The 22,685-nt window shown below is 43.9% G+C and overlaps 1 protein-coding gene across 2 annotated transcripts in view; it reads left to right on the top strand.

Moving 5' to 3' along the window:
- Positions 1-19,425, top strand: part of ZRANB3 (zinc finger RANBP2-type containing 3) — a 471,114-nt gene extending 451,689 nt beyond the window's left edge. For both annotated transcript variants that reach the window (XM_073634288.1, XM_073634289.1), the window contains 2 exons: positions 9,430-9,561; positions 19,194-19,425. In XM_073634288.1, coding sequence (XP_073490389.1) covers positions 9,430-9,561; positions 19,194-19,292 — 231 coding nt within the window. In that variant the 3' untranslated portion in view covers positions 19,293-19,425. The remainder of the gene's footprint in view (positions 1-9,429; positions 9,562-19,193) is intronic.
- Positions 19,426-22,685: the final 3,260 nt, after the last annotated feature.

Here is a 22,685-nt window from a genome sequence, read left to right as displayed (position 1 = left end):
CGTGAATTTTTGATTTCACTCTTCACTGCCTATCACAGTTTCGGAGGCCATGGAATGCCCAGGTGGCACAAAACCCCCCCAAATGACCCCATTTTGGAAAGTAGACACCCCAAGCTATTTGCTGAGAGGTATAGTGAGTATTTTGCAGACCTCACTTTTTGTCACAAAGTTTTGAAATTTGAAAAAAGAAAAAAAAAAAAAGTTTTTTCTTGTCTTTCTTCATTTTCAAAAACAAATGAGAGCTGCAAAATACTCACCATGCCTCTCAGCAAATAGCTTGGGGTGTCTACTTTCCAAAATGGGGTCATTTGGGGGGGTTTTGTGCCACCTGGGCATTCCATGGCCTCCGAAACTGTGATAGGCAGTGAAGAGTGAAATCAAAAATTCACGCCCTTAAAAACGCTGAAGGCGGTGATTGGTTTTCGGGGCCCCGTACGCGGCTAGGCTCCCAAAAAGTCCCACACATGTGGTATCCCCATACTCAGGAGAAGCAGCTAAATGTATTTTGGGGTGCAATTCCACATATGCCCATGGCCTGTGTGAGCAATATATCATTTAGTGACAACTTTGTGCAAAAAAAAAAAAAAAAAAAAAAAAAGTGTCACTTTCCCGCAACTTGTGTCAAAATATAAAATATTCCATGGACTCAATATGCCTCTCAGCAAATAGCTTGGGGTGTCTACTTTCCAAAATGGGGTCATTTGGGGGGGGGTTGTGCCACCTGGGCATTCCATGGCCTCCGAAACTGTGATAGGCAGTGAAGAGTGAAATCAAAAAGTTACACCCTTAGAAATCCTGAAGGCGGTGATTGGTTTTCGGGGTCCCATACGCGGCTAGGCTCCCAAAAAGTCCCACACATGTGGTATCCCCGTACTCAGGAGAAGTAGCTGAATATATTTTGGGGTGCAATTCCACATAGGCCCATGGCCTGTGTGAGCAATATATCATTTAGTGACAACTTTTTGTAAATATTTTTTTTTTTTTTTTTTTTGTCATTATTCAATCACTTGGGACAAAAAAAATAAATATTCAATGGGTTCAACATGCCTATCAGCAATTTCCTTGGGGTGTCTACTTTCCAAAATGGGGTCATTTGGGGGGGTTTTGTACTGCCCTGCCATTTTAGCACCTCAAGAAATGACATAGGCAGTCATAAAATAAAAGCTGTGTAAATTCCAGAAAATGTACCCTAGTTTGTAGACGCTATAACTTTTGCGCAAACCAATAAATATACGCTTATTGACATTTTTTTTACCAAAGACATGTGGCCGAATACATTTTGGCCTAAATGTATGACTAAAATTGAGTTTATTGGATTTTTTTTATAACAAAAAGTAGAAAATATCATTTTTTTTCAAAATTTTCGGTCTTTTTCCGTTTATAGCGCAAGAAATAAAAACTGCAGAAGTGATCAAATACCATCAAAAGAAAGCTCTATTTGTGGGAAGAAAAGGACGCAAATTTCGTTTGGGTACAGCATTGCATAACCGCGCAATTAGCAGTTAAAGCGACGCAGTGCCAAATTGGAAAAAGACCTCTGGTCCTTAGGCAGCATAATGGTCCGGGGCTCAAGTGGTTAAGAGTTCCCTTCACTGGAACTAAGGGGTCAGCCCAACCCCTGAAAAACAACCCCACACTATTATCCCTCCTCCACCACATGATTTGGACCAGTGCACAAAGCAAGGTCCATAAAGACATGGATGAGCAAGTTTGGGGTGGAGGAACTTGACCTTGACTGGCTTGCACAGAGTCCTGACCTTAACCCGATGGAACACCTTTTGGATGAATTTGAGCGGAGACTATGAGCCAGGCCTTCTCGTCCAACATTAGTGCCTGACCCCACTAATGGAAGAATGGTCAAACATTGCCATAAACACAATCCATAAACCTTGTGTACAGCCTTCCCAGAAGAGTTGAAGCTGTTATAGCTGCAAAGGGTGGGCCAACTCAATATTGAACCCTACAGACTAAGACTGGGATGCCATTAAAGTTCATGTGCGTGTAGAGGCGTCCCAATACTTTTGAGAATATGGTGTTTATGTGACGTCAGAAAAAGTGGGCTTTAATCCCCAGCTGCCACACGTATGAGGTTGTGTTCTAAGAGCGCGCTCTTTGCTTGCTCTCAGCACACTGACTGAGCTGTCTCTAACAGGTCACAACCTCTGATCAATGTGATAGGCTGCCAGTCATGTGACTTGTGTGTGAATCGGTCACATGATAGAGAAGCCGCGCCACCTTCTGGCATGAAAGCCCACTTAAAGGCTAAGTTCACCTTTGCACCGTGTTACGTTACACTCCTATTTAGGGTGTAACATGATGCAAATGGCGGTCGCTGTCACTTTTTCCATTTTGCATGGCTGTGCGGGGCTCCTCCTTCTTTCACTGCGGCAGATGAACTTGTTCTCAATGGATGATGAGTCTGGTAATCTGTACACTTGTAGTCCCATGACGCTTCCTCCAACTCTGCAAATGAAAGCCTCTACAGAGGGATGAGCAGGGGGAAGAGTCTGCAGAAGCTTGACATTGCACCTGCAATCGCTGGATATACTTTGCAGGTTCCTTTAAAAAAAAAAATATGTGCATTTATTATTTTCTTTTTAAAAGGTGAACTTGGCCTTTAAGGTGTATGTGAACCCTCACCTTGTAAAACAACCCATTCAGTATATTATTATTATACAGGATTTATATAGCGCCAACAGTCTGCGCAGCGCTTTACAACATGAGGGCAGACAGTACAGTTACAATACAATTCAATACAGGATTATATATACCCCCTCCCCCTTTATTTTATAAGTGATCACATTCCCTATGTGCTCAACTGCATTAAGAGCTCAGAGAGCTGGGGGAGGAGAAACAGCAGCACACTGATCTTCCCAGTGAATGACTATGTAGGGGGATGTGTGCCAGGACAAGCCTGATCATTGGAGGAGTGTAGGCTGAGTTGTCAGCATAGCTAAAGAACTGACCACACTGTGTTCTCATGTGTGGTCGGTTTTTAATTGACTGGCAGGAACACCGGGGATTTCACACAAAGGAAGCAATACAAAGAGAACAGGAGTCTTTCTCATACAGTGAGGGGAAAAAAGTATTTGCTCCCCTGCTGATTTTGTACGTTTGCCCACTGACAAAGAAATGATCAGTCTATAATTTTAATGGTCGGTTTATTTTAACAGTGAGAGACAGAATAACAACAAACATTTCCAGAAAAACACATTTCAAAAAAGTTATAAATTGATTTGCATTTTAATGCGTGAAATAAGTATTTGATCCCCGATCAATTAGCAAGATTTCTGGCTCCCAGGTGTCTTCTATACAGGTAACGAGCTGAGATTAGGAGCACTCTCTTAAAGGGAGTACTCCTAATCTCAGCTTGTTACCTGTATAAAAGACACCTGTCCAATGAAGCAATCAATCACATTCCAATCTCTCCACCATGGCCAAGACCAAAGAGCTGTCCAAGGATGTCAGGGACAAGATTGTAGACCTACACAAGGCTGGAATGGGCTACAAGATCATCGCCAAACAGCTTGGCGAGAGGGTGACAACAGTTGGTGCGATTATTCACAAATGGAAGAAACACAAAATAACTGTCACTCTCCCTTGGTCTGGGGCTCCATGCAAGATCTCACCTCGTGGAGTTTTAATGAACATAAGAACGGTGAGGAATCAGCCCAGAACTACACAGGAGAATCTTGTCAATGATCTCAAGGCAGCTGGGACCATAGTCACCAAGAACACAATTGGTAACAGGCTACACCGTGAAGGACTGAAATCTGACAGTGCCCGCAAGGTCCCTCTACTCAAGAAAGCACATGTAGAGGCCCGTCTGAAGTTTGCTAATGAACATCTGAATGATTCAGAGGAGAAGTGAGTGTAAGTGACCAAAATTAAGCTCTCTGGCATCAACTCAACTCGCAGTGTTTGGAGGAGGAGGAATGCTGCCTGTGACCTCAAAAACACCATCCCCACCGTCAAACCTGGAGGTGGAAAAATTTTGCTTTGGGAGTGTTTTTCTGTTAAGGGGACAGGACAACTTCACCGCATCAAAGGGACGATGTACCATCATATCTTGGTGAGAACCTTCTTCCCTCAGCCAGGGCATTGAAAATGGGTCGTGGATGGGTATTCCAGCATGACAATGACCCAAAACACACAGTCAAGGCAACAAAGGAGTGCCTCATGAAGAAGCACATTATGGTCCTGTAGTGGCCTAGCCAGTGTCCAGACCTTAATCCCATAGAACATATGAGGAGGGAGCTGAAGGTTCGAATTACCGAATGTCAAGTCTCAGATCCTTAATGACTTTGAGAGGATCTGCAAAGAGGAGTGGGACAAAATCCCTCCTGAGATGTGTGCAAACCTGGTGGCCAACTACAAGAAACATCTGACCTCTGTGATTGCCAACAAGGGTTTTGCCACCAAGTACTAAGTCATATTTTGCGAAGGGGTCCAATACTTATTTCACTCATTAAAATGCAAATCTATTTATAACTTTTTTGAAGTGCGTTTTTCAGGAAATGTTTGTTGTTATTCTCTCACTGTTAAAATAAAGCTACCATTAAAATTATAGACTGGTCATTTCTTTCCCTCATTGTACAAGTACATGGTACAACAGGCACATATCAGGAATATGAAGTGTTAGGTCTTAAATATTCTTTAAAGGGCTGCAAGGTGGCGGTGTCCCTGGCACTATTCTTTTCTCTGCTATCTGTCTATCTAGACACTGAGCACAGTATCACTTATATGTAAAAGTGCAGGATTCTGCCCTGCTTAACTACTTAAGGACCGGCCTATTTTTTTCAGACTTGGTGTTTACGAGTTAAAACCATTTTTTGCTAGAAAATTACTTAGAACCCCCAAAATTTTTTTATATATATATATGTATGTGTTTTTTTTCAGACACCCTAGAGCAGTGATGGAGAACCTTGGCACCCCAGATGTTTTGGAACTACATTTCTCATGATGCTCATGCACTGCAGTGTAGTGGAGCATCATGGGAAATGTAGTTCCAAAACATCTGGGGTGCCAAGGTTCACCATCACTGCCCTAGAGAATAAAATGGCGGTCGTTGCAATACATTGTCACAACGTATTTGCGCATCGGTCTTACAATTTTTTTTTTTGAATGATAAAATAAGACAATAAGACAACAGTAAAGTTAGCCCAAATTTTTTATATTGGGAAAGATAATGTTACGCCGAGTAAATTGATACCCAACATGTCACGCTTCAAAATTGCGCCTGCTCGTGGAAAGGCGTCAAACTTTGACCCTTAAAGATCTCCATAGGCAACGTTTAAAAATTTCTACAGGTTACCAGTTTTGAGTTAGAGGAGGTCTAGGGCTAGAATTATTGCTCACGCTCTAGTGATATCGGAGATACCTCACATGTGTGGTTTTCCCTCACTCGGCATTCAGCCTGTGAGGGGAGAGGACCCGATCGTCTCTGCTGCGACCGACGGCTACAGTAAGCGGCGGAGACGACCGGAGCGTGGCGGGAGTGATCTTGCGGTGAATGCCGATAAAGGTGATCTTGCGGCGAATGCGCCGCAGAGACCACTTTTATCTGAAAGCAGACTGCCAGCTGTTGAAGAAGATACCGGGGTTATGGCAGCTAGCTGCTGCCATAACAACTGTATTCCACTTCAAACAGCCGACGTACAACTGCGGCGAGCGGTCTATTAAGTGGTTAACTTGTGTTCAATTATTAGTCGCCTGGCTCCTCTTCTCCGGCTTCAGTACTTTTTGAGTCGCCGGCTGTGAACATTTACAATGACAGCCAAGAAACAAGAATTTTCAGGATGGCAGCCTCTGTGTCTCTTATAGCAGGTTTTTTTAATACTGAAGTGCAAGCAGAATTTAGACTTTTCCATTTAAAGAGGAACTTCCCCCTGGTTCAGGAAGATGGGAACTGTCAGCAGCTACAAGTACTGCACCTGCTGACTTTTTTACAAAAAACTCATCCATACCAGGTCATACGGTCCAGTGCTCTCATCCAGACAGCCAACTCTTCCTAAGGATTTCGGTTCCTCTGTGCCACCATCTTGGTTTTGGGAGCCAACTGTCACTTCCTGATGACTTACAGCCGGCCCCTCCAATGCACAAGGCGGAATCATGGCCAGCGTTCAGACTGTTCCTGTAGCCTCCTGAGATGTGACGTTATCCCAGAAGGCTGGGAATGGGGGAGGTTTCAAGAAATAGGGAAGGGGGAGCGAGTATCGCCAAAAAAAAAAAAAAAAAAATCTGCCATGGGGTAAGAGGATGGTATCTTTAATTAGTGGATGCAGGTATGCTTTAACCACTTTCCGAAAATGTACCCCCCCTTTCATGACCAGGCCATTTTTTGCGATACGGCACTACATTACTTTAACTGACAATTGTGCGGTCGTGCAACGCTGTACCCAAATAAGATTTGTCATTTTCCCCCCACAAATAAAGATTTCTTTTGGTGGTATTTGGTCACCACTGCGTTTTTTATTTTTTGCGCTATAAACAAAAAAATACCAACAATTTTGAAAAAAAAGTCAATGTTTTTTACTTTTCTGCTAAAAAACATATCTAATAAAAAAATTGAAAAAAAAATCAAATTTCGGCCAATATGTATTCTGCTACATATTTTTGTAAAAAAAAAAAAATCCCAATAAGCGTATATTGATTGGTTTACGCAAACGTTATAGTGTCTACAAACTATGGGACATATGTACTGGAATTTTTTTATTTTATTATTATTATACAGGATTTATATAGCGCCAACAGTTTGCGCAGCACTAAACAAAATGAAGGCAGACATTACAGTTACATTACAATTTGGTACAAAAGGAATCAGAGATTTTATTATTTTTTACAAAATTTTTTACTGGTATTGGTGGCAATCAGCGATTTATAGCAGGACTGCGATATTGCAGCGGTCAATCGGACACTAACTGATACTTTTTGGGGATGCTTTGCAGGAACACAGAATCCACCCCTTCCCCTAGGGTTATTATTATTATTTATTTCAGGTACTTATTTAGCGCTGTCAATTTACGCAGCACTTTACAAATATATTCTACATTCACATCAGGCCCTACCCTGAAGGAGCTTACAATCTAAGGTCCCTAACTCACATTCATATACTAGGGCCAATTCAGACAGGATCCAATTAACCTACCAGCATGTCTTAGGAGTGTGGGAGGAAACCGGAGTACCCGGAGGAAACCCACGCAGGCACAGGGAGAACATGCAAACTCCAGGCAGGTAGTGTCATGGTTGGGATTCAAACCAGCGAACCTTTTTACTGCTAGGTGAAAGTGCTAGGGTTGTCCTGATACCACTATTTTAAAGTGGTAGTACACCCTGTACAACCACTTTTACCTGCAGGTAAGCCTATATTAAGGCTTACCTGTAGGTGCTGGAAATATCTCCTAAACCTCTTAGGTTTAGGAGGTATTTACTAAAAAGACGAGCACCTATGACTACGGTGCATGTGCCCTATAGAAAAGGGCACATCGTGCCGTTTCTAATAGGGGTCATGCCATGACTGGTGGCTCCCACGCGCATGCCAGTCACAGAGCCGGAGTTTGCGGCCCCGGAAGGAAGAGGGGCGAAGATGGATGCTCCCTGCTCATGGGGACAATAGTAACAGCGCGGGCTTCGGTGTCAAGTAAGTGACACATAATGGGCTACTATGCGATGCATAGTAGCCCATTATGCTTTACCTTTGCAGGGAAATAAACAGAAAATAAAATCCACCAGGGTTTATTTCCTCTTTAAGACCGAGTTCAAGTACCGATACTTTTTTCAAGTACTGTCATGTGACAGTGGCACTAATATGCAGCACTGATGACACTTGGACTGTTTCAGTAGTTTTTATTTATTTTTTATTTTTTTACAATTTACCCCTGACATCTCCCCTTTAAGACATGGAAAGGGACTGAGGACATGGATTCCTCAGTCCCTTTCTCAGCAGCCTCAGCTGCACTGAACATGAATGGACATGTGACAGAGGCTCCTCCCCATTCATAAACTGAAGCATCATAAACATAGTTTACGATGCTCAGTTATGAATGAACAGAGTCGGTGGTCACTGACTCTGTTCATTCAGAAAAGGAAGGAGCCGGTAAATGACAGATTTACCGGCTCCTTCCTCCGCTCTCCATCCTGACAGATCCAGGACAGAGGGGGGACAGGAGCACGAAGGAGAATATGGGAGACAGTCAGGGGTGATCGTGGGGGGAGTTACAAGCACCGATCCCCCTGTATAGATTTCAGTATAACAGCTGAAGGGCCCGGTGGGGGCAGAGGAGAAGAAGCGGCTGTCAGCTTTTTTTGAAATCTATACATGGAGATCGGTGCTTGTAACTCCCCCCAATGCCACACTGATCATCCCTGACTGCCCAAGTATCGGATTAAGCATCGGAGTACGAGTACTCGCGCAAATGCTCGGTATCGGGACAACTCTACCTCTCCCCTCCTTGTTTACATAGGCAGATCCCCGTTCTGTGTTCTTTACTTACGATCGGCGAGTCCCGGAGGACATCGAGTGCCCGACACCCACAGATTGGCTTCTACAGTGAGTATTCACAGCAGAAGTGGTGCGCCCCCTGCAGGCAGATATGCTGAATCACATATACATGATCCGGCGCAGAGCTGCCACCTTGTGGCAGTAAAACTGCTATTGGGCTGTCAGCAAGTGGTTAATGTGAATGAAGAGTCATATGGGACCTCAGTCAAACCAGTGCTCACCCAGAGCAATTAGAGATACAGTACTCTGCAGACTTGAAATGTTGCCTGGGTGAGGTGAACTTTGACATGTCTGACAATCGCTGAATCCTTGCCCCTTCCCTAAGCCCTCGCCCCCATTCTCTAAAGGCAGTTGGCACAGGGGTAGGCAGGCTGTACATCTGGGACTGAACTGCCATTCCTACTAAGAGAAGGTGAGAAATATCTGGTCATACTTGTGGGGAACTGCTGGAACACCTTCCCAGGAACCCAAAAGTAACGCCGTACATTCCATTTTATTCTTAGTGGCATGCAAGGCTCTAGTTATCGGTAATAGACATTTTTCACATAGCGTTGGAGTTCAGAAATATGACACTTTTTCATCATTACGACATGAGGGATTCATACTCTTTTGTGTTCTCCTCCTTGTAGTTTGCTCATTGTAGTTTTCATACTATTAATTGAAGGCAGTGGTGCTTGCAGTGTGTGGGGATGTACAATAAACCTAACCGCCTGATCACTTGTACTCTCACATTCCCATGACAATAGCTGTCAGACGCCAGTTTTAATGGGGTCCATACAGCGATGTTGCTGTACTGTGACATTAAACCACTGCGTGACAGCTAGTCATCTGCAAATAAGGGGGATCCAGGCGGTTACTGGCCCTTTTTATGTGTCATGTCTTCAAATGTGTAACAGGACGAACGACGTGTAACCCTTTTGTTTTCGCAGCTTAACGAACTCATCCGCAACCCCAGTGAAGGGCAATTCTGGCAAGTGGACCACATTAGGCCGGTGTACGGTGGGGGGGGCCAGTGCTCGCTGGACAACCTGCAAACCCTGTGTACAGTCTGCCACAGAGAGGTATAGTGTTCCTTTTCATCATTATTCAGTCTTGTGTGTCTTTAAAGGAAGGGGCTAATGGTTTTGGGTATTTTTATTACAGTCGACTTGAATTAGAAGTAAATATTTGCTCTAATATAAAAAATAAGTTTGGTGTTTAAAAATTTAGCTTTTGCCTTGAATTCCTTCTGAAAAACAATAGTGCACTCATGCCTTGAGCCTCATAGCTGTATATCTGCAGCGTGAGATCTCTAGTCTCACTAGATTTGGTGATGTCACTACTGTGCTGCTACTTGTTCTCCTTGCTGGAGAGGAAGCTGTACCTGAGGATCTGCAGAGCAAGGCTCTCCCTGCTTCTTTCATTCTGTTGGTCTGTGCCTCCTCCACCCCTCCTGCTACATTTTGATTATTCCCCCACCGGTCATAAATCAACAGGGGGGATATGAGAAAGCAAAGCCTTACCACTACCAAGAAGGCTTCCTCCAAAACACAGATGCTGTACACAACAATGCGTAGTAAATATGGGTGAAAGATGAGCTGCGGGGGCCTCCAGAGAATACTGGGGACTAGTCCTTTGCTCCTTTCTTGTCCATTCTTAGGGCGCAGCTTTTACAAGCCAGGTGCTCCTTGAAGCAGCTGTAAAGCAATGTTTTTTTATGTTTACTTGTTTTTTCAGGAAGAGAGACGGAAAAGGAGCCGGGGGGCGGGGGGCAGGGGGGGATATGATCGTGGAAGGTTTTTTGCCTTAGTGCAGAGAATGCATTAAAGTAAAAAAAACCTTATGGCTTTAGGACCACTTTAAGTGTATACCTATTTGCATATTTACAGTGCATCCGAAAAGTATTCACAGAGCTTCACTTTTTGCACATTTTGTTATGTTTGAGCCTTATTCCAAAATGGATTAAATTCATTATTTGCCTCAAAAATCTACAAACAATACCCCATAATGACAACGTGAAAGAAGTTTGTTTTGAAATCTTTGCAAATTTATTACAAATAAGAATAAATCCCATGTACATAAGTATTCACAGCCTTTGCTCAGTACTTTGCTGAAGGAACTTTGACACCAATTACAGCCTCAAGTCTTTTTTAGTATGATGCTACAAGCTCTAGGAAGAGTCCTGGTGGTTCCAAACTTCTTCCATTTACAGATGATGGAGGCCACTACTGTGCTCATTGGGACCTTCAATGCTGCAGAAATGTTTCTGTACCCTTCCGCAGATCTGTGCATCCATACAATCCTGTCTCGGAGGTCTACAGACAATTCCTTGGACTTCATGGCTTGGTTTGTGCTCTGACATGCACTGTTAACTGTCGGACCTTGCAGTATCTCACAAAAGTGAGTACATCGCTCACATTTTTGTAAATATTTTATTATATCTTTTCATGTGACAACACTGAAGAAATGACACTTTGCTGCAATGTAAAGTAGTGAGTGTACAGCTTGTATAACAGTGTAAATTTGCTGTCCCCCTCAAAATAACTCAACACACAGCCATTAATGTCTGAACCTCTGGCAACAAAAGTAAGTACACCTCCTAAGTGAAAATGGCAAAATTGGGCCCAACGTGTCAATATTTTGTGTGGCCACCATTATTTTCCAGCACTGCCTTAACCCTCTTGGGCATGGAGTCCACCAGAGATTCACAGGTTGTCACTGGAGTCCTCTTCCACTCCTCCATGATGACATCACAGAGCTGGTGGATGTTAGAGACCTTGCGCTCCTCCACCTTCCATTTGAGGATGCCCCACAGATGCTCAATAGGGTTTAGGTCTGGAGACATGCTTGGCCAGTCCATCACCTTTACCCTCAGCTTCTTTAGCAAGGCAGTGGTCCTCTTGGAGGTGTGTTTAGGGTCGTTATTATGTTGGAATACTGCCCTGCAATCCAGTCTCTGAAGGGAGGGGTCATGCTCTGCTTCAGTATGTCACAGTACATTTTGGCATTCATGGTTCCCTCAATGAACTGTAGCTCCCCAATGCCGGCAGCACTCACGCAGCCCCAGACCATGACACTCCCACCACCATGCTTGACTGTGGGCAAGACACACTTGTCTTTGTACTCCTCACCTGGTTGCCGCCCCACACGCTTGACACCATCTGAACCAAGTTTATCTTGGTCTCATCAGACCACAGGACATGGTTCCAGTAATCCATGTCCTTAGTCTGCTTGTCTTCAGTAAACTGTTTGCAGGCTTTCTTGTGCATCATCTTTAGAAGAGGCTTCCTTCTGGGATGACAGCCTGCAGACCTATTTGATGCAGTGTGCGGCGTATGCATTGACAGGCTGACCCCTACCCCTTCAATGCTAGCAGCACTTATAAGTCCATTTCCCAAAAACAACCTCTGGATATGACGCTGAGCACTCAACTGCTTTGGATCGACCATGGCGAGGCCTGTTCTGAGTGGAACCTGTCCTGTTAAACCGCTGTATGGTCTTGGCCACTGTGCTGCAGCTCAGTTTCAGGGTCTTGGCAATATTCTTAAATGCCTAGGCCATCTTTATGTAGAGCAACAATTCTTTTTTTTTCAGATCCTCAGAGGGTTCTTTGCCATGAGGTGCCATGTTGAACTTCCAGTGACCAGTAAGGATGAGCTCCGGGGTGTTCGCACACTCCACGCGCCGAGCCCGCCAGGAATCACAGGCAGTGAGACATTGCCCGATCTCTGCAGCCACACATCGGGAAAATGTCTCACTGTCTGTGATTAGCGCCGACTTCCTGGCGGGCTCAGCACGTGGAGTGTGCGAACACGCCGGAGCTCATCCTTAGTGACCGGTATGAGAGAGTGAGAGCGATAACACCAAATTTAACACACCTGCCCTCCATTCACACCTGAGATCTTGTAACACTAACGAGTCACATGACACCGGGGGGGGGGGGGGGGGGGGGTGGCTAATTGGGCCCAATCTGGACATTTTCACTTAGGGGTGTACTCACTTTTGTTGCCAGCGGTTTAGACATTAATGGCTGTGTGTTGAGTTATTTTGAGGGGACAGCAAATTTACACTGTTATACAAGCTGTACACTCACTACTTTACATTGTAGCAAAGTGTCATTTCTTCAGTGTTGTCACATGAAAAGGTGCAATAAAATATTTATAAAAATATGAGGGGTGTACTCACTTTTGTGAGATGCTGTATCTAGACAGGTGTGTGCCTTTCCAAATCATGTTCAATCAACTGAATTTACCTCAGGTGGACTCCAATCAAGTTGTAGAAACATCATAAGGATGATCAGTGGTCCGGAGGCACCTGAGCTCAATTCTGAGAGTCACGGTTTGGGCTGTGAATACTTATGTACATGGGATTTTTTTTTGTTTTTTTATTTTTAATAAATTTGCAAAGATTTCAAACAAACTTCTTTCACGTTGTCATTATGGGGGATTGTTTGTAGAATTTTGAGGAAAATAATGAATTTAATCCATTTTGGAATAAGGCTGTAACATAACAAAATGTGGAAAAAGTGAAGCGCTGTGAATACTTTCCAGGTGCACTGTACTCTTTCTGGACTTGAGGATGCTCTGCAGGATATGTGAACGGACATGCAGCAACTTGATTCACCAATCCGCTGCCTTCCTGTCTCCTCAGGTCTCTTTTCTCACAAGCGTGAATAAGAGAAGGTGTATAGATTATATGTTACAATATACGTGTCAGCGGCTTGTCAGTATTTTTTATTGTAAATGTCAGTGTCATTGTTAGTGTCACAGCTGTCAATATCAGGGTCACTGAGAGCATTAAACTTGGTGTTTGTAGAAGTGTCTAATTGATTGCAGTTTCTGTATAAGTTGTTTTTCTACTTCATTAGAGTTGTTATGCTTCATACAGTCAATAGTGTTATGTGGATGTCACGGTCATGTTATGTACAGCAGTCACACTTTGCATCATTATTGGTGCTTCTGTGTGATTACACGTCTCTGGGTACATTATACAGACATGAACACGTCTTAGGAAAGAGGGACTCCAATCACATGAGATGTGAGATGTGAGGTGTGTGGCAGGGTCTGAACCCCCACATGTCTGTGTTCAGTATGGCAGATGGTACCTGGGTGCTGGAGTTTTACATTGTTGGTGCCTTTTAAAGTGAACCTATACACAGAAAACAAAATGCAGGCCACCTTTCTATAATTAAAGGTTAAGTTCACCTTTGGAAACATGTTACACCCGTTTTTAGGGTGCAACATGTAACATGTTTCCAATGCTGCAGCCGCTGCCTGATCCCCCTCCTCCCTGTGACAGCAGTATGGGGAGAAGTTCCCCGTACTAGCTATCACTTTTTAAAATCTGTGTGGCTATGCGGGGCTCCGCCCACAATGCCGCGTCATTTATTTACACAGCTCTGTGTGTGAATGAGCTACAAGCCCCCGACATCCCCAATAAGCACACAGATACTCTGACAGATCTGCGGAAGACCTGTATGGCTGATTACTGGTGCAATAATGGGAAACAACTCCCAATGACAGAAATTATGGGGCACAACTCCTCCCAATGACAGCAGTGATGGGGCACAACTCCTCCCAATGACAGCAATGATGAGGCACAACTCCTCCCAATGACAGCAATGATGGGGCACAACTCCTCCCAATGACAGCAATGATGGGGCACAACTCCTCCCGAAGACAGAAATGATGGTGAACAACTCCTCCCAATGACAGCAATCATGGGGCATAACTCCTCCCGAAGACCACAATCATGGGGAACAACTCCTCCCAATGACAGCAATGATGGGGCACAACTCCTCCCAATGACACCAACAATTGGGCTCAGTGACACAAACGATGGGGCACAATTCCACCCAATGACCCCAACAATTGGGCCCAATGACACCAATGATGGAGCACAATTCCGCCCAATGACACCAAAGGTGAGGCATTGTTTCTTTCCCACTGACATTTGGACCTTTTCTACACCGGATGGCCACAGTCTGGCCCTCCTAAAGTCAAAGGGACAGCAAACTGGCCCCTGTTTAGAACGTTTGGAAAAACCCTGCTTTACATGCTCAAAAAAAAAAAAAAAATTTACCTGCAAAAAAAATGGATACGTTCACCTTCCAAGACAGAAATAAACAAATGCACATATTTTTGCAGGAAAAAAATGTGCATTTATTTTTTTTTTCCCTCAGGAACCTGCCAAGCATTGCAGCAGTCATCAATGGATCGGGGTGCAATGTCAGGATCCTGCAGACAAGCCCTGCAGCTTTCAGCCCATACCTCCGATACAGGCTGACTGTTTACAAGCTGCAGGGCTTGTGAATGAACTACGAGAGTACTCATTAGCGCCCCCAGCAGTCCATTGGGAATTACAAGCCGTCAGCCACAGTGGATGACTACTACTTGTAGTTCTCTCCTTCACAGATCGATGTGAATGAATGACACGTCCATGTGGGTGGAGCAGTGTTTTCAAAATGTGATAGTGGGTGCTGGAAGAAGATCCCCTGCCCGCTGTCACAGGGAAAAGTGGGGGGTTCGCAGGTGTGGGGTGCAGGTCATTACACCCGAATTATGGGTAGTAAGGTGTGACATACCCTGAAAGGTGGGCTTAGCTTTTAAAGATGAAGTTTAGTTTGCTTGTTACTCCTCTTAAGAGCCCCAAGCCTTGGTGCAGTCAGGGAATGTGAGTTCCTAAGCAGACTGTAGTTGCATGCAGACAGCCCCAGGTAACACCCACATGTAATGATGTGCATCCATGCCTGAAAAACAACTAAAATTAAATGAAAGGAGCAAGCCAGAGAAAGTGAGGCTAGGGAGGAAAGAGTCTAGCTGGATGATGCTGGATGTCCTCCAGCCAGGAAATGAGGAGGGCTCTATCAGACTTGCTGCAAGCTTCTAATGCACATCAGGGCCGGTGCTACCACTAGACAGCCGCCTAGGGTGCACTGCTGCCTAGAGGCGCCTGGCCCCTTGGCAGCAGTGCAAAATGTATGGGTGAAACCGTACTGCACAGACATCGCATGTGATGTGCACAGGAATGCGGACAACGCACAAGTGTGACCCCAGGAAAACGGAGTATGTGGACTGCCATTGCTGACCTAATACTTGCTTTAGCATCTTCAGAGTCGCTGACCCCGAAACAAGTTTTTCAGATTAGCTTAGACTTTAGGTCGGCCATACACGGTTCGAACCGTTAATGGGCAAGCTGACTGTGCCAAGTTGAGCGATTGCCGCACTCTCTTCTGATTATAGCAGCCGCTAGCAATAACCACTGTCTTCTCCTGGCAGGGGCAGCTCGGCAGGAGGGATTCCCCTGTTGGCACTGTCTGTGTTGATGGGGGAATCATGCAAATTTCTTTCGGCTCGATCGTCAGCCCCGCACTTGCACCATCTAGGTCACGGGCAGCGCTTCCTCCTCCTCTGCTTCACGGTGGCTTCCCCTGCGCCTTCTCCTCCCCCTCTGCGGCCAATACGATTGATTCTCCTCTGGGCCAATCGGGTCTCAGGACCCACTTCCTGATTGGCTGGGAGGAGAATCAGGAAGACAATAGCGAATATTCAGTATTGTCACACAACTGGGTGGGCTCAGAGCGCAGTACTCTGCACCCTCCCTTTTTTGAAGCCAATCGGAGCCTCTGGTAACTAATCACCTACTTCAAAAAAAAAAACCCCATTGGAATCCATGCGCCTGGAACCTTGCATGTAGATTAGGACCTGGACGCATGGATTAGGGGGGTTGCGCCCCTGCGTCCTGTATGGAAGAGCTGCCACTGTACCATATGCTTGTTCCAAGTTAGATTAGGATTTTCAGAAAGAGGTCAGCAATGAAGGTGGAGAACGATAGACGCAGTGCGGAGCCGGAACTTGACCCCAATTGTTCCAAAATTGAGAAAACACTTAAATATTTGACGATTTGTTTTTATATTGTCTTTTCAGGGAGCTCTCTGCAGTGTGAAGACTTTTCTACACTTTGGACAGTTTGTAGACATATTCCTCTAGATTACAGATCTCATGTCTGAAAGAAGTTTGCGAAGACGAGCTCCGGCATGGCATGTCACAGACCTAGATTGACATTATTTTCCTGGCTAAAATAACACTAATGTTATTACATAAACCGGGGCGATTCTTCATTGTTCATCAGGTAAAGAGTGTAGAGAGAGCAAATTACTCTCTATTCCTATCCGCACAGTAATTAGCAGTAATTATTGCCCAGAGAAAATGGGAAAGGCTTAGATCAGGGCATCAACAGCGCTGCGCTCCTTTCAATTATTTTACAACTGTCCATATCATTCCTTCAATGCCTTGGATTGATTGCTGGGTAGTGGAAGGTGACTTTCTCGCCTGGATCCAGCGCAGGAGTGGAGTCTCTGCTCTCTCTTAATTGGGGCAATTTTTATGGCTCGCCTTTCTAAAGAGCGTACGAGATAAAATGGAAGTGCCTCGTTATCTGCATTTTCTAATTTCTGCAAATTTTCCATCACTAATGAGGCAATTTGAGTGAGAAGCGGCAGACTTGTCCAGCGGTATAACTGCCTCCTGACAACCCGACAAGCTCGGTGAAGCTTCAGATGATGTGACACTCCGTGCTTGTTGATGCCAAAAGCTTTCAGCTAAGCCTTATTTACAGTGCAAGTCATTGTGGGAATGTGTTGCCTTACCCAGAGTCCATTGAGGCACCCTGAGTGTCCTTTTCAGTTTTTACAAGGTTTTTTTTTTCTTTAAGTTTCTTGTGTTTGGACTCTAATGAGGATGCTGAAGGAGAGAGTCGCAATTAAAACTGATCTAGCATCAGATGTATTTTTTCATGTTAAAAGAGAAGTTTTTTTTTTGTTTTGTTTTTTTTAGAATCCAACTTACCTAGCTGCAGGGGCGGCTGCTCCATACGGGGCGCCACCCCCCTAATCCATGTGCACGGCCCCTAATCTACATGCAGGGTGCCGGACGCATGGATTCCAATGGGGCTTTTTTTTTTTTTTTTACGCATGTGATTAGAGCCTGAGGCTCTAATTGGCTTAAAAAAAAGGGTGGGCTCAGGGCGCAATGCACTGGGCCCCGAGGACACCCACCTGTGTGACAATAGCGAATTAATATTCGCTATTGTCTTCCTGCCTCTCCTGTCGGCCAATCAGGTAGCGGGAGTAGAGCAATTGGTCGAGAGGAGAAGCGATAGTATTGGACGGTCACGGGGACTGAGAGGATGTGCGGGGAGATCCTGAAGATGGCCGCCGTCATCTCTCTGCTCTGCATCGCCACCCGACCAGCTTCTCTGCTCAGGGAGATTTGAGAACCAAGCAATTACCAGTGTATGATTGCTCGGTTCTCAGTGTTGGAGCCGGTAGGGGACCGATGCTGCATGTATTACATCATCTTCAAAGAGCCAAAACCTGGTGAGATGTGTATGTATTGCAGAGATGTACTAAATATATATAGATTTTTTTTTTTGTCAAGACATACAAGAACCTGAAGCTGTGCCCAAAAGGCAAAGGACTAGTTGACAGTATTGCCTTTGGTCCCCTTGAAGTTGATCTTTCCCCATTACTGATTTAGCACTGTGTTTCTGTGTGAAGGTGGGAATCTTTGACTTGGTTTCCTCATGTCAAAGCTGTCCCCTGATCATACATACATCAGGTAGAGCTTTACTATTTTTCATGAAGAGTTCCAGAAAAAATTGTAAATTTCTCTCTTGTTCATTGGAGGACAAAGCTCTGATTTAGATAATCACCAACTGGATTTATTGCCATCTGCAGGAGTAGGAAGCTAGATGCACTAAAAAAGCAACAGCCCAGAGAATTGCACCTCCCCCTCTTCCTGGAGGCCAAAACCCTCGCCACAGCTGTGGACAACTCTGGTTATTAGCCTAGTGCAGGGATATGCAATTAGCGGACCTCCAGCTGTTGCAGAACTACAAGTCCCATGAGGCATAGCAAGACTCTGACAGCCACAAGCATGACACCCAGAGGCAGAGGCATGATGGGTGAAAGGACATAGAATTTTCTTCCCAGAAATCCTAAGATTCTTCTTTTTTTACAAGTCAGTGGCTGGGCGACATGTTGGATAACCTAGATCCTGGTAGTACCCCCCAGTTGCAGCCAATCCACTGCCTTCTTGCTCTGTGAGGGTTTGGCTGCAATGGCCCACTTTCCTAAGAGGCAGCATGTGGGTTTTTTTTCCCCTTGGTGGGTACATTTGACTGGCCGAACTTGCTGGCTTGTCCCAGTGTCCTCCTTGAAGGCCTGCAGCACCTCGGCTCTGGATGGTGGTTGTCTACAGTGCCATGGCAGATGACTGTGACTCCTGGCAAATCACCACCAAAGGTAAGGTGAGTAGTGTTCCGCCTGCCCCGCCTCTATTTTTTTGCACTGTCTATTTTTTATTATATTAATAATTATGATGATTCATGAGACTTTATTACATTGCACAGAGGTTATTGCATGGGGCTTATGGAGGCACCAGGGTTCCCATGAGGCTGTAGGCACAGAAGCGCCAGGGCACACCCACTGACCAGGAATAGCACTGCTATTTTCAGGAGGAATTTCAGACAAAGGCTTAATTTTTTAGGGTACTGCTTAGGCCCCAATTAACATTTCTAGATGTTCTCTCTGGATACCGAATCTTCACTTTACTAGTTCAGGTCCAGTTTAAGCTGAAATGAGATATTATTTGCAGGGAATGTTTTAATGGGAGATCTTACTTTTATGCTTGAACCTGCACTTTTCTTTATCCAGAGAACAGCTCGGCAGGCAAAGGAAAGGAGCCAGATAAAGAAACTTTCCATGGCCTCGAAATACGGCTCTGACATCACTAAATTCTTCTCCAAGGTCTGACATTTCGTTGTGATTCTCCCGTCTCTTCCACCTGTACAAGTCTTATGTTTCTCTCCGGTTTTATGTTCTCCTGATTCATGAATACAATAAAAAATGTTATTTGTGTGAGTGCCATCTGTTCACACGTGCCTTATTAGTGCGATCGCTAAGCCGCGAGGACTGAACGGAAAACGGCATGTCTGGGGAGAGATACACGGAGTACGGTTATACCAACAACACTACACCCGGAGCATTCAGATATAAGGTGTAATAAAGGGTGTGATCCTAAGACAGTCTCAGCTGAGTGATGTGTCACGTAAACCATTGTATTCATATATCTTATACAGCTTCGTGGCCATATATAAAAACCAGATTGCACCGCGGCAGTCGGCTTATCCCTTTCTACCTGTTTATTGCTCGTACTATCTAAGAGATCGTTGCAGACAGGGCTCACCGGTGGGCTTTGCTGCACCAGGCGCTTGCTCCAATTATCTGCGGCTATGCGGACACGGTGCAGGATGAACATCACACAGAGACAGATCGGATAAATTCTCCCACATACATATTGCAGCTGCTATAGAATCCTAAGTGAGCTGTGATGGATTTTGGCTTCATAGAGGGTTGATTTCTGTATACGGACCTGCTACATTGCCGGCTCTATCTGAGCAATAAACCCCCCTCCGCTGAGTGATCGTAACCATCAAAGCATTGTCAGTACAGGATTCTCCAGAGAAATGCCAAGCGCAGGTGATCGAATATTATGTATATACAGGTGCTGACTGGATGGAGCTTATCTCTGCCCCCCACATATCACAGGCAAAGGAACCAGCCACACCACACTCCAATGATATAAGCATATAATAAAGCTTTAAAGTGTTTTTCCACTTTTGTAGTCAAATTTGTGAAAACCCCACTATGTTATACACTATATTACCAAAAGTTTTGGGACGCCTGCCTTTACACGCACATGAACTTTAATGGCATCCCAGTCTTGGTCTGTAGGGTTCAATATTGAGTTGGCCCACCCTTTGCAGCTATAACAGCTTCAACTCTTCTGCGAAGGCTGTCTACAAGGTTTAGGAGTGTGTCTATGGGGATGTTTGACCATTCTTCCAGAAGCGCATTTGTGAGGTCAGGCTATGATGTTGGACGAAAAGATCTGGCTCACAGTCTCCGCTCTAATTCATCCCAAAGGTTTTTTATCGGGTTGAGGTCAGGACTCTGTGCTAGCCAGTCAAGTTCCTCCATCCCAAACTCGCTTATCCATGTCTTTATGGACCTTGCTTTGTGCACTGGTACGCAGTCATGTTGGAACAGGAAGGGGTCATCCCCAAACTGTTCCCACAAAGTTGGGAGCATGAAATTGCTCAAAATGTCTTGGTATGCTGACGCCTTAAGAATAACCTTCACTGGAACTAAGAGGCCAAGCCCATCCCCTGAAAAGCAACCCCAGACCATAATCCATAATGGAGGAACTTGACTGGCCTACACAGAGTCCTGACTTAAACTTGATAGAACACCTTTGGGATGAATTAGAGCGGAGACTGCAAGCCAGGCCTTCTAGTCCAACATCAGTCCCTGACCTCACAAATGCTCTTCTGGAAGAATGGTCAAACATTCCCATAGACACACTCCTAAACCCTGTGGACAGCCTTCCCTGAAGAGTTGAATCTGTTATAGCTGCAAAGGGTGGGCCAACTCAATATTGAACCCTACAGACGAAGACTGGGATGCCATTAAAGTTCATGTGCGTGTAAAGGCAGGTGTCCCAATACTTTTGGTAATATAGGGTACATTCTGGTTCACACCAATATTTGTAGATGATTCTCAGGAAGAGGTGTTATGGCTGACTGCAATGCTTTTTAAACAATGCCAGAGTGAGCCTGTCCCAAGTTTGTTCTCATTAACGTACAAAGCAAGAAGCCCAACTTTACACCTTTAACCCTTTGTTTAACCCAATTGATTGTGAAGATTTGCCTGCACAGTACAGACAGGGTTAACTATGGCAAACACAGCTGCCCAGCCCCCTCATAAACAAAGACCACAAGGTTGGATTTTTCCTTGCTGGATCGTCCAGAATATATCATCTAAAAAAAAAAAGAAAACTTCAACTTTTATATATATATATATATATATATATATATATATATATATATATATATATATATATATATATATATATATTTAAAAAAAAAAAAAAACAAAACTGAAAAAGGAAATATTGGGACTTTTCAGGTGCATTATACCAAAAGACAGTATTTCATTAAAAATTCATTATTTATTTAGAAATAAGTTAAAATTTGAAGCCCATATAAAAATATATACATATATCAGTTGTGACCCCATTCATAAGATCCTTGGTTTCAAGGTGGTGTAGTGGTGACAAAATTTGATAATATACCACTTGAATATATATATATCTACACAAATGTGGGGTAAGCATGTGGCACTAACTTCATTGAATATTTAAAGAATTGCTGTAATAATTTTTTGTCTATGAATTTATAATTTTTTTCTTATCTATTAGAATGTTATGACCATTAGCGGGCAATATGGCCCCTGAAGAAGCCCATAGGGTGAAACATGTCAGGATTTTGTCACCACTACACCGCCTTGAAACAAAGGATCGTATGAATTGGGCCACAACTGTAATTGTATATGTTTTTATATGGACTACAAATTTGAACCTATTTCTAAATAAATAATGAATTTTTAATGAAATACTGTCTTTTGGTATAATGCACCAGAAAAGTCCCAATACAGTATTTACTTTTTTCAGTTTTGTTTAAAAAAAAAAAAGATTTTAAAGTTGCAGCTTTTCTTTTTTTAGATGGATGATCCAACAAGGAAAAATCCTACATAGTGGTCTTTGTTTATGAGGGGGCTGGGCAGTTGTATTTGCTATAATTATCCTGTCTGTACTGTGCCGGCAGATCTTCACAATCAATTATAACTAGACTTGAACACTAATTGTATGTGTTTATATGGACTTCAAATTTTATTTTAACCTATTTCCAAAAAAATAATGAATTTTGAATGAAATACTATCTTTTGGTATAATGCACCTGAGAAGTCCCAATATTTCCTTTTTCAGTTTTGTCTAAGGGATGTGGTGCTATAATTTAACCACTTCAGCCCTGGAAGGGTGTACCCCCTTAATGACCAGGCCATTTTTTGCAATACGGCACTCCGTTTTAACTGACAATTGCACGGTCGTGCGACGCTGTACCCAAACAAAATTGACATCTTTTTTTTCCCCACAAATAGAGCTTTCTTTTGGTGGTATTTGATCACCTCTGCGGTTTTTATTTTTTGCGCTATAAACAAAACAAGACTGACAATTTTGTAAAAAAAAAAAAACAATATTTTTAACTTTCTGCTATAATACATATCCAAAAAAAATGTATTCTACAT

This window comes from Aquarana catesbeiana, linkage group LG06 (assembly GCF_042186555.1).
Source record: "Aquarana catesbeiana isolate 2022-GZ linkage group LG06, ASM4218655v1, whole genome shotgun sequence".
Lineage (NCBI taxonomy): Eukaryota > Metazoa > Chordata > Amphibia > Anura > Ranidae > Aquarana > Aquarana catesbeiana.
This window is presented reverse-complemented; position numbering and strand designations above follow the sequence as displayed.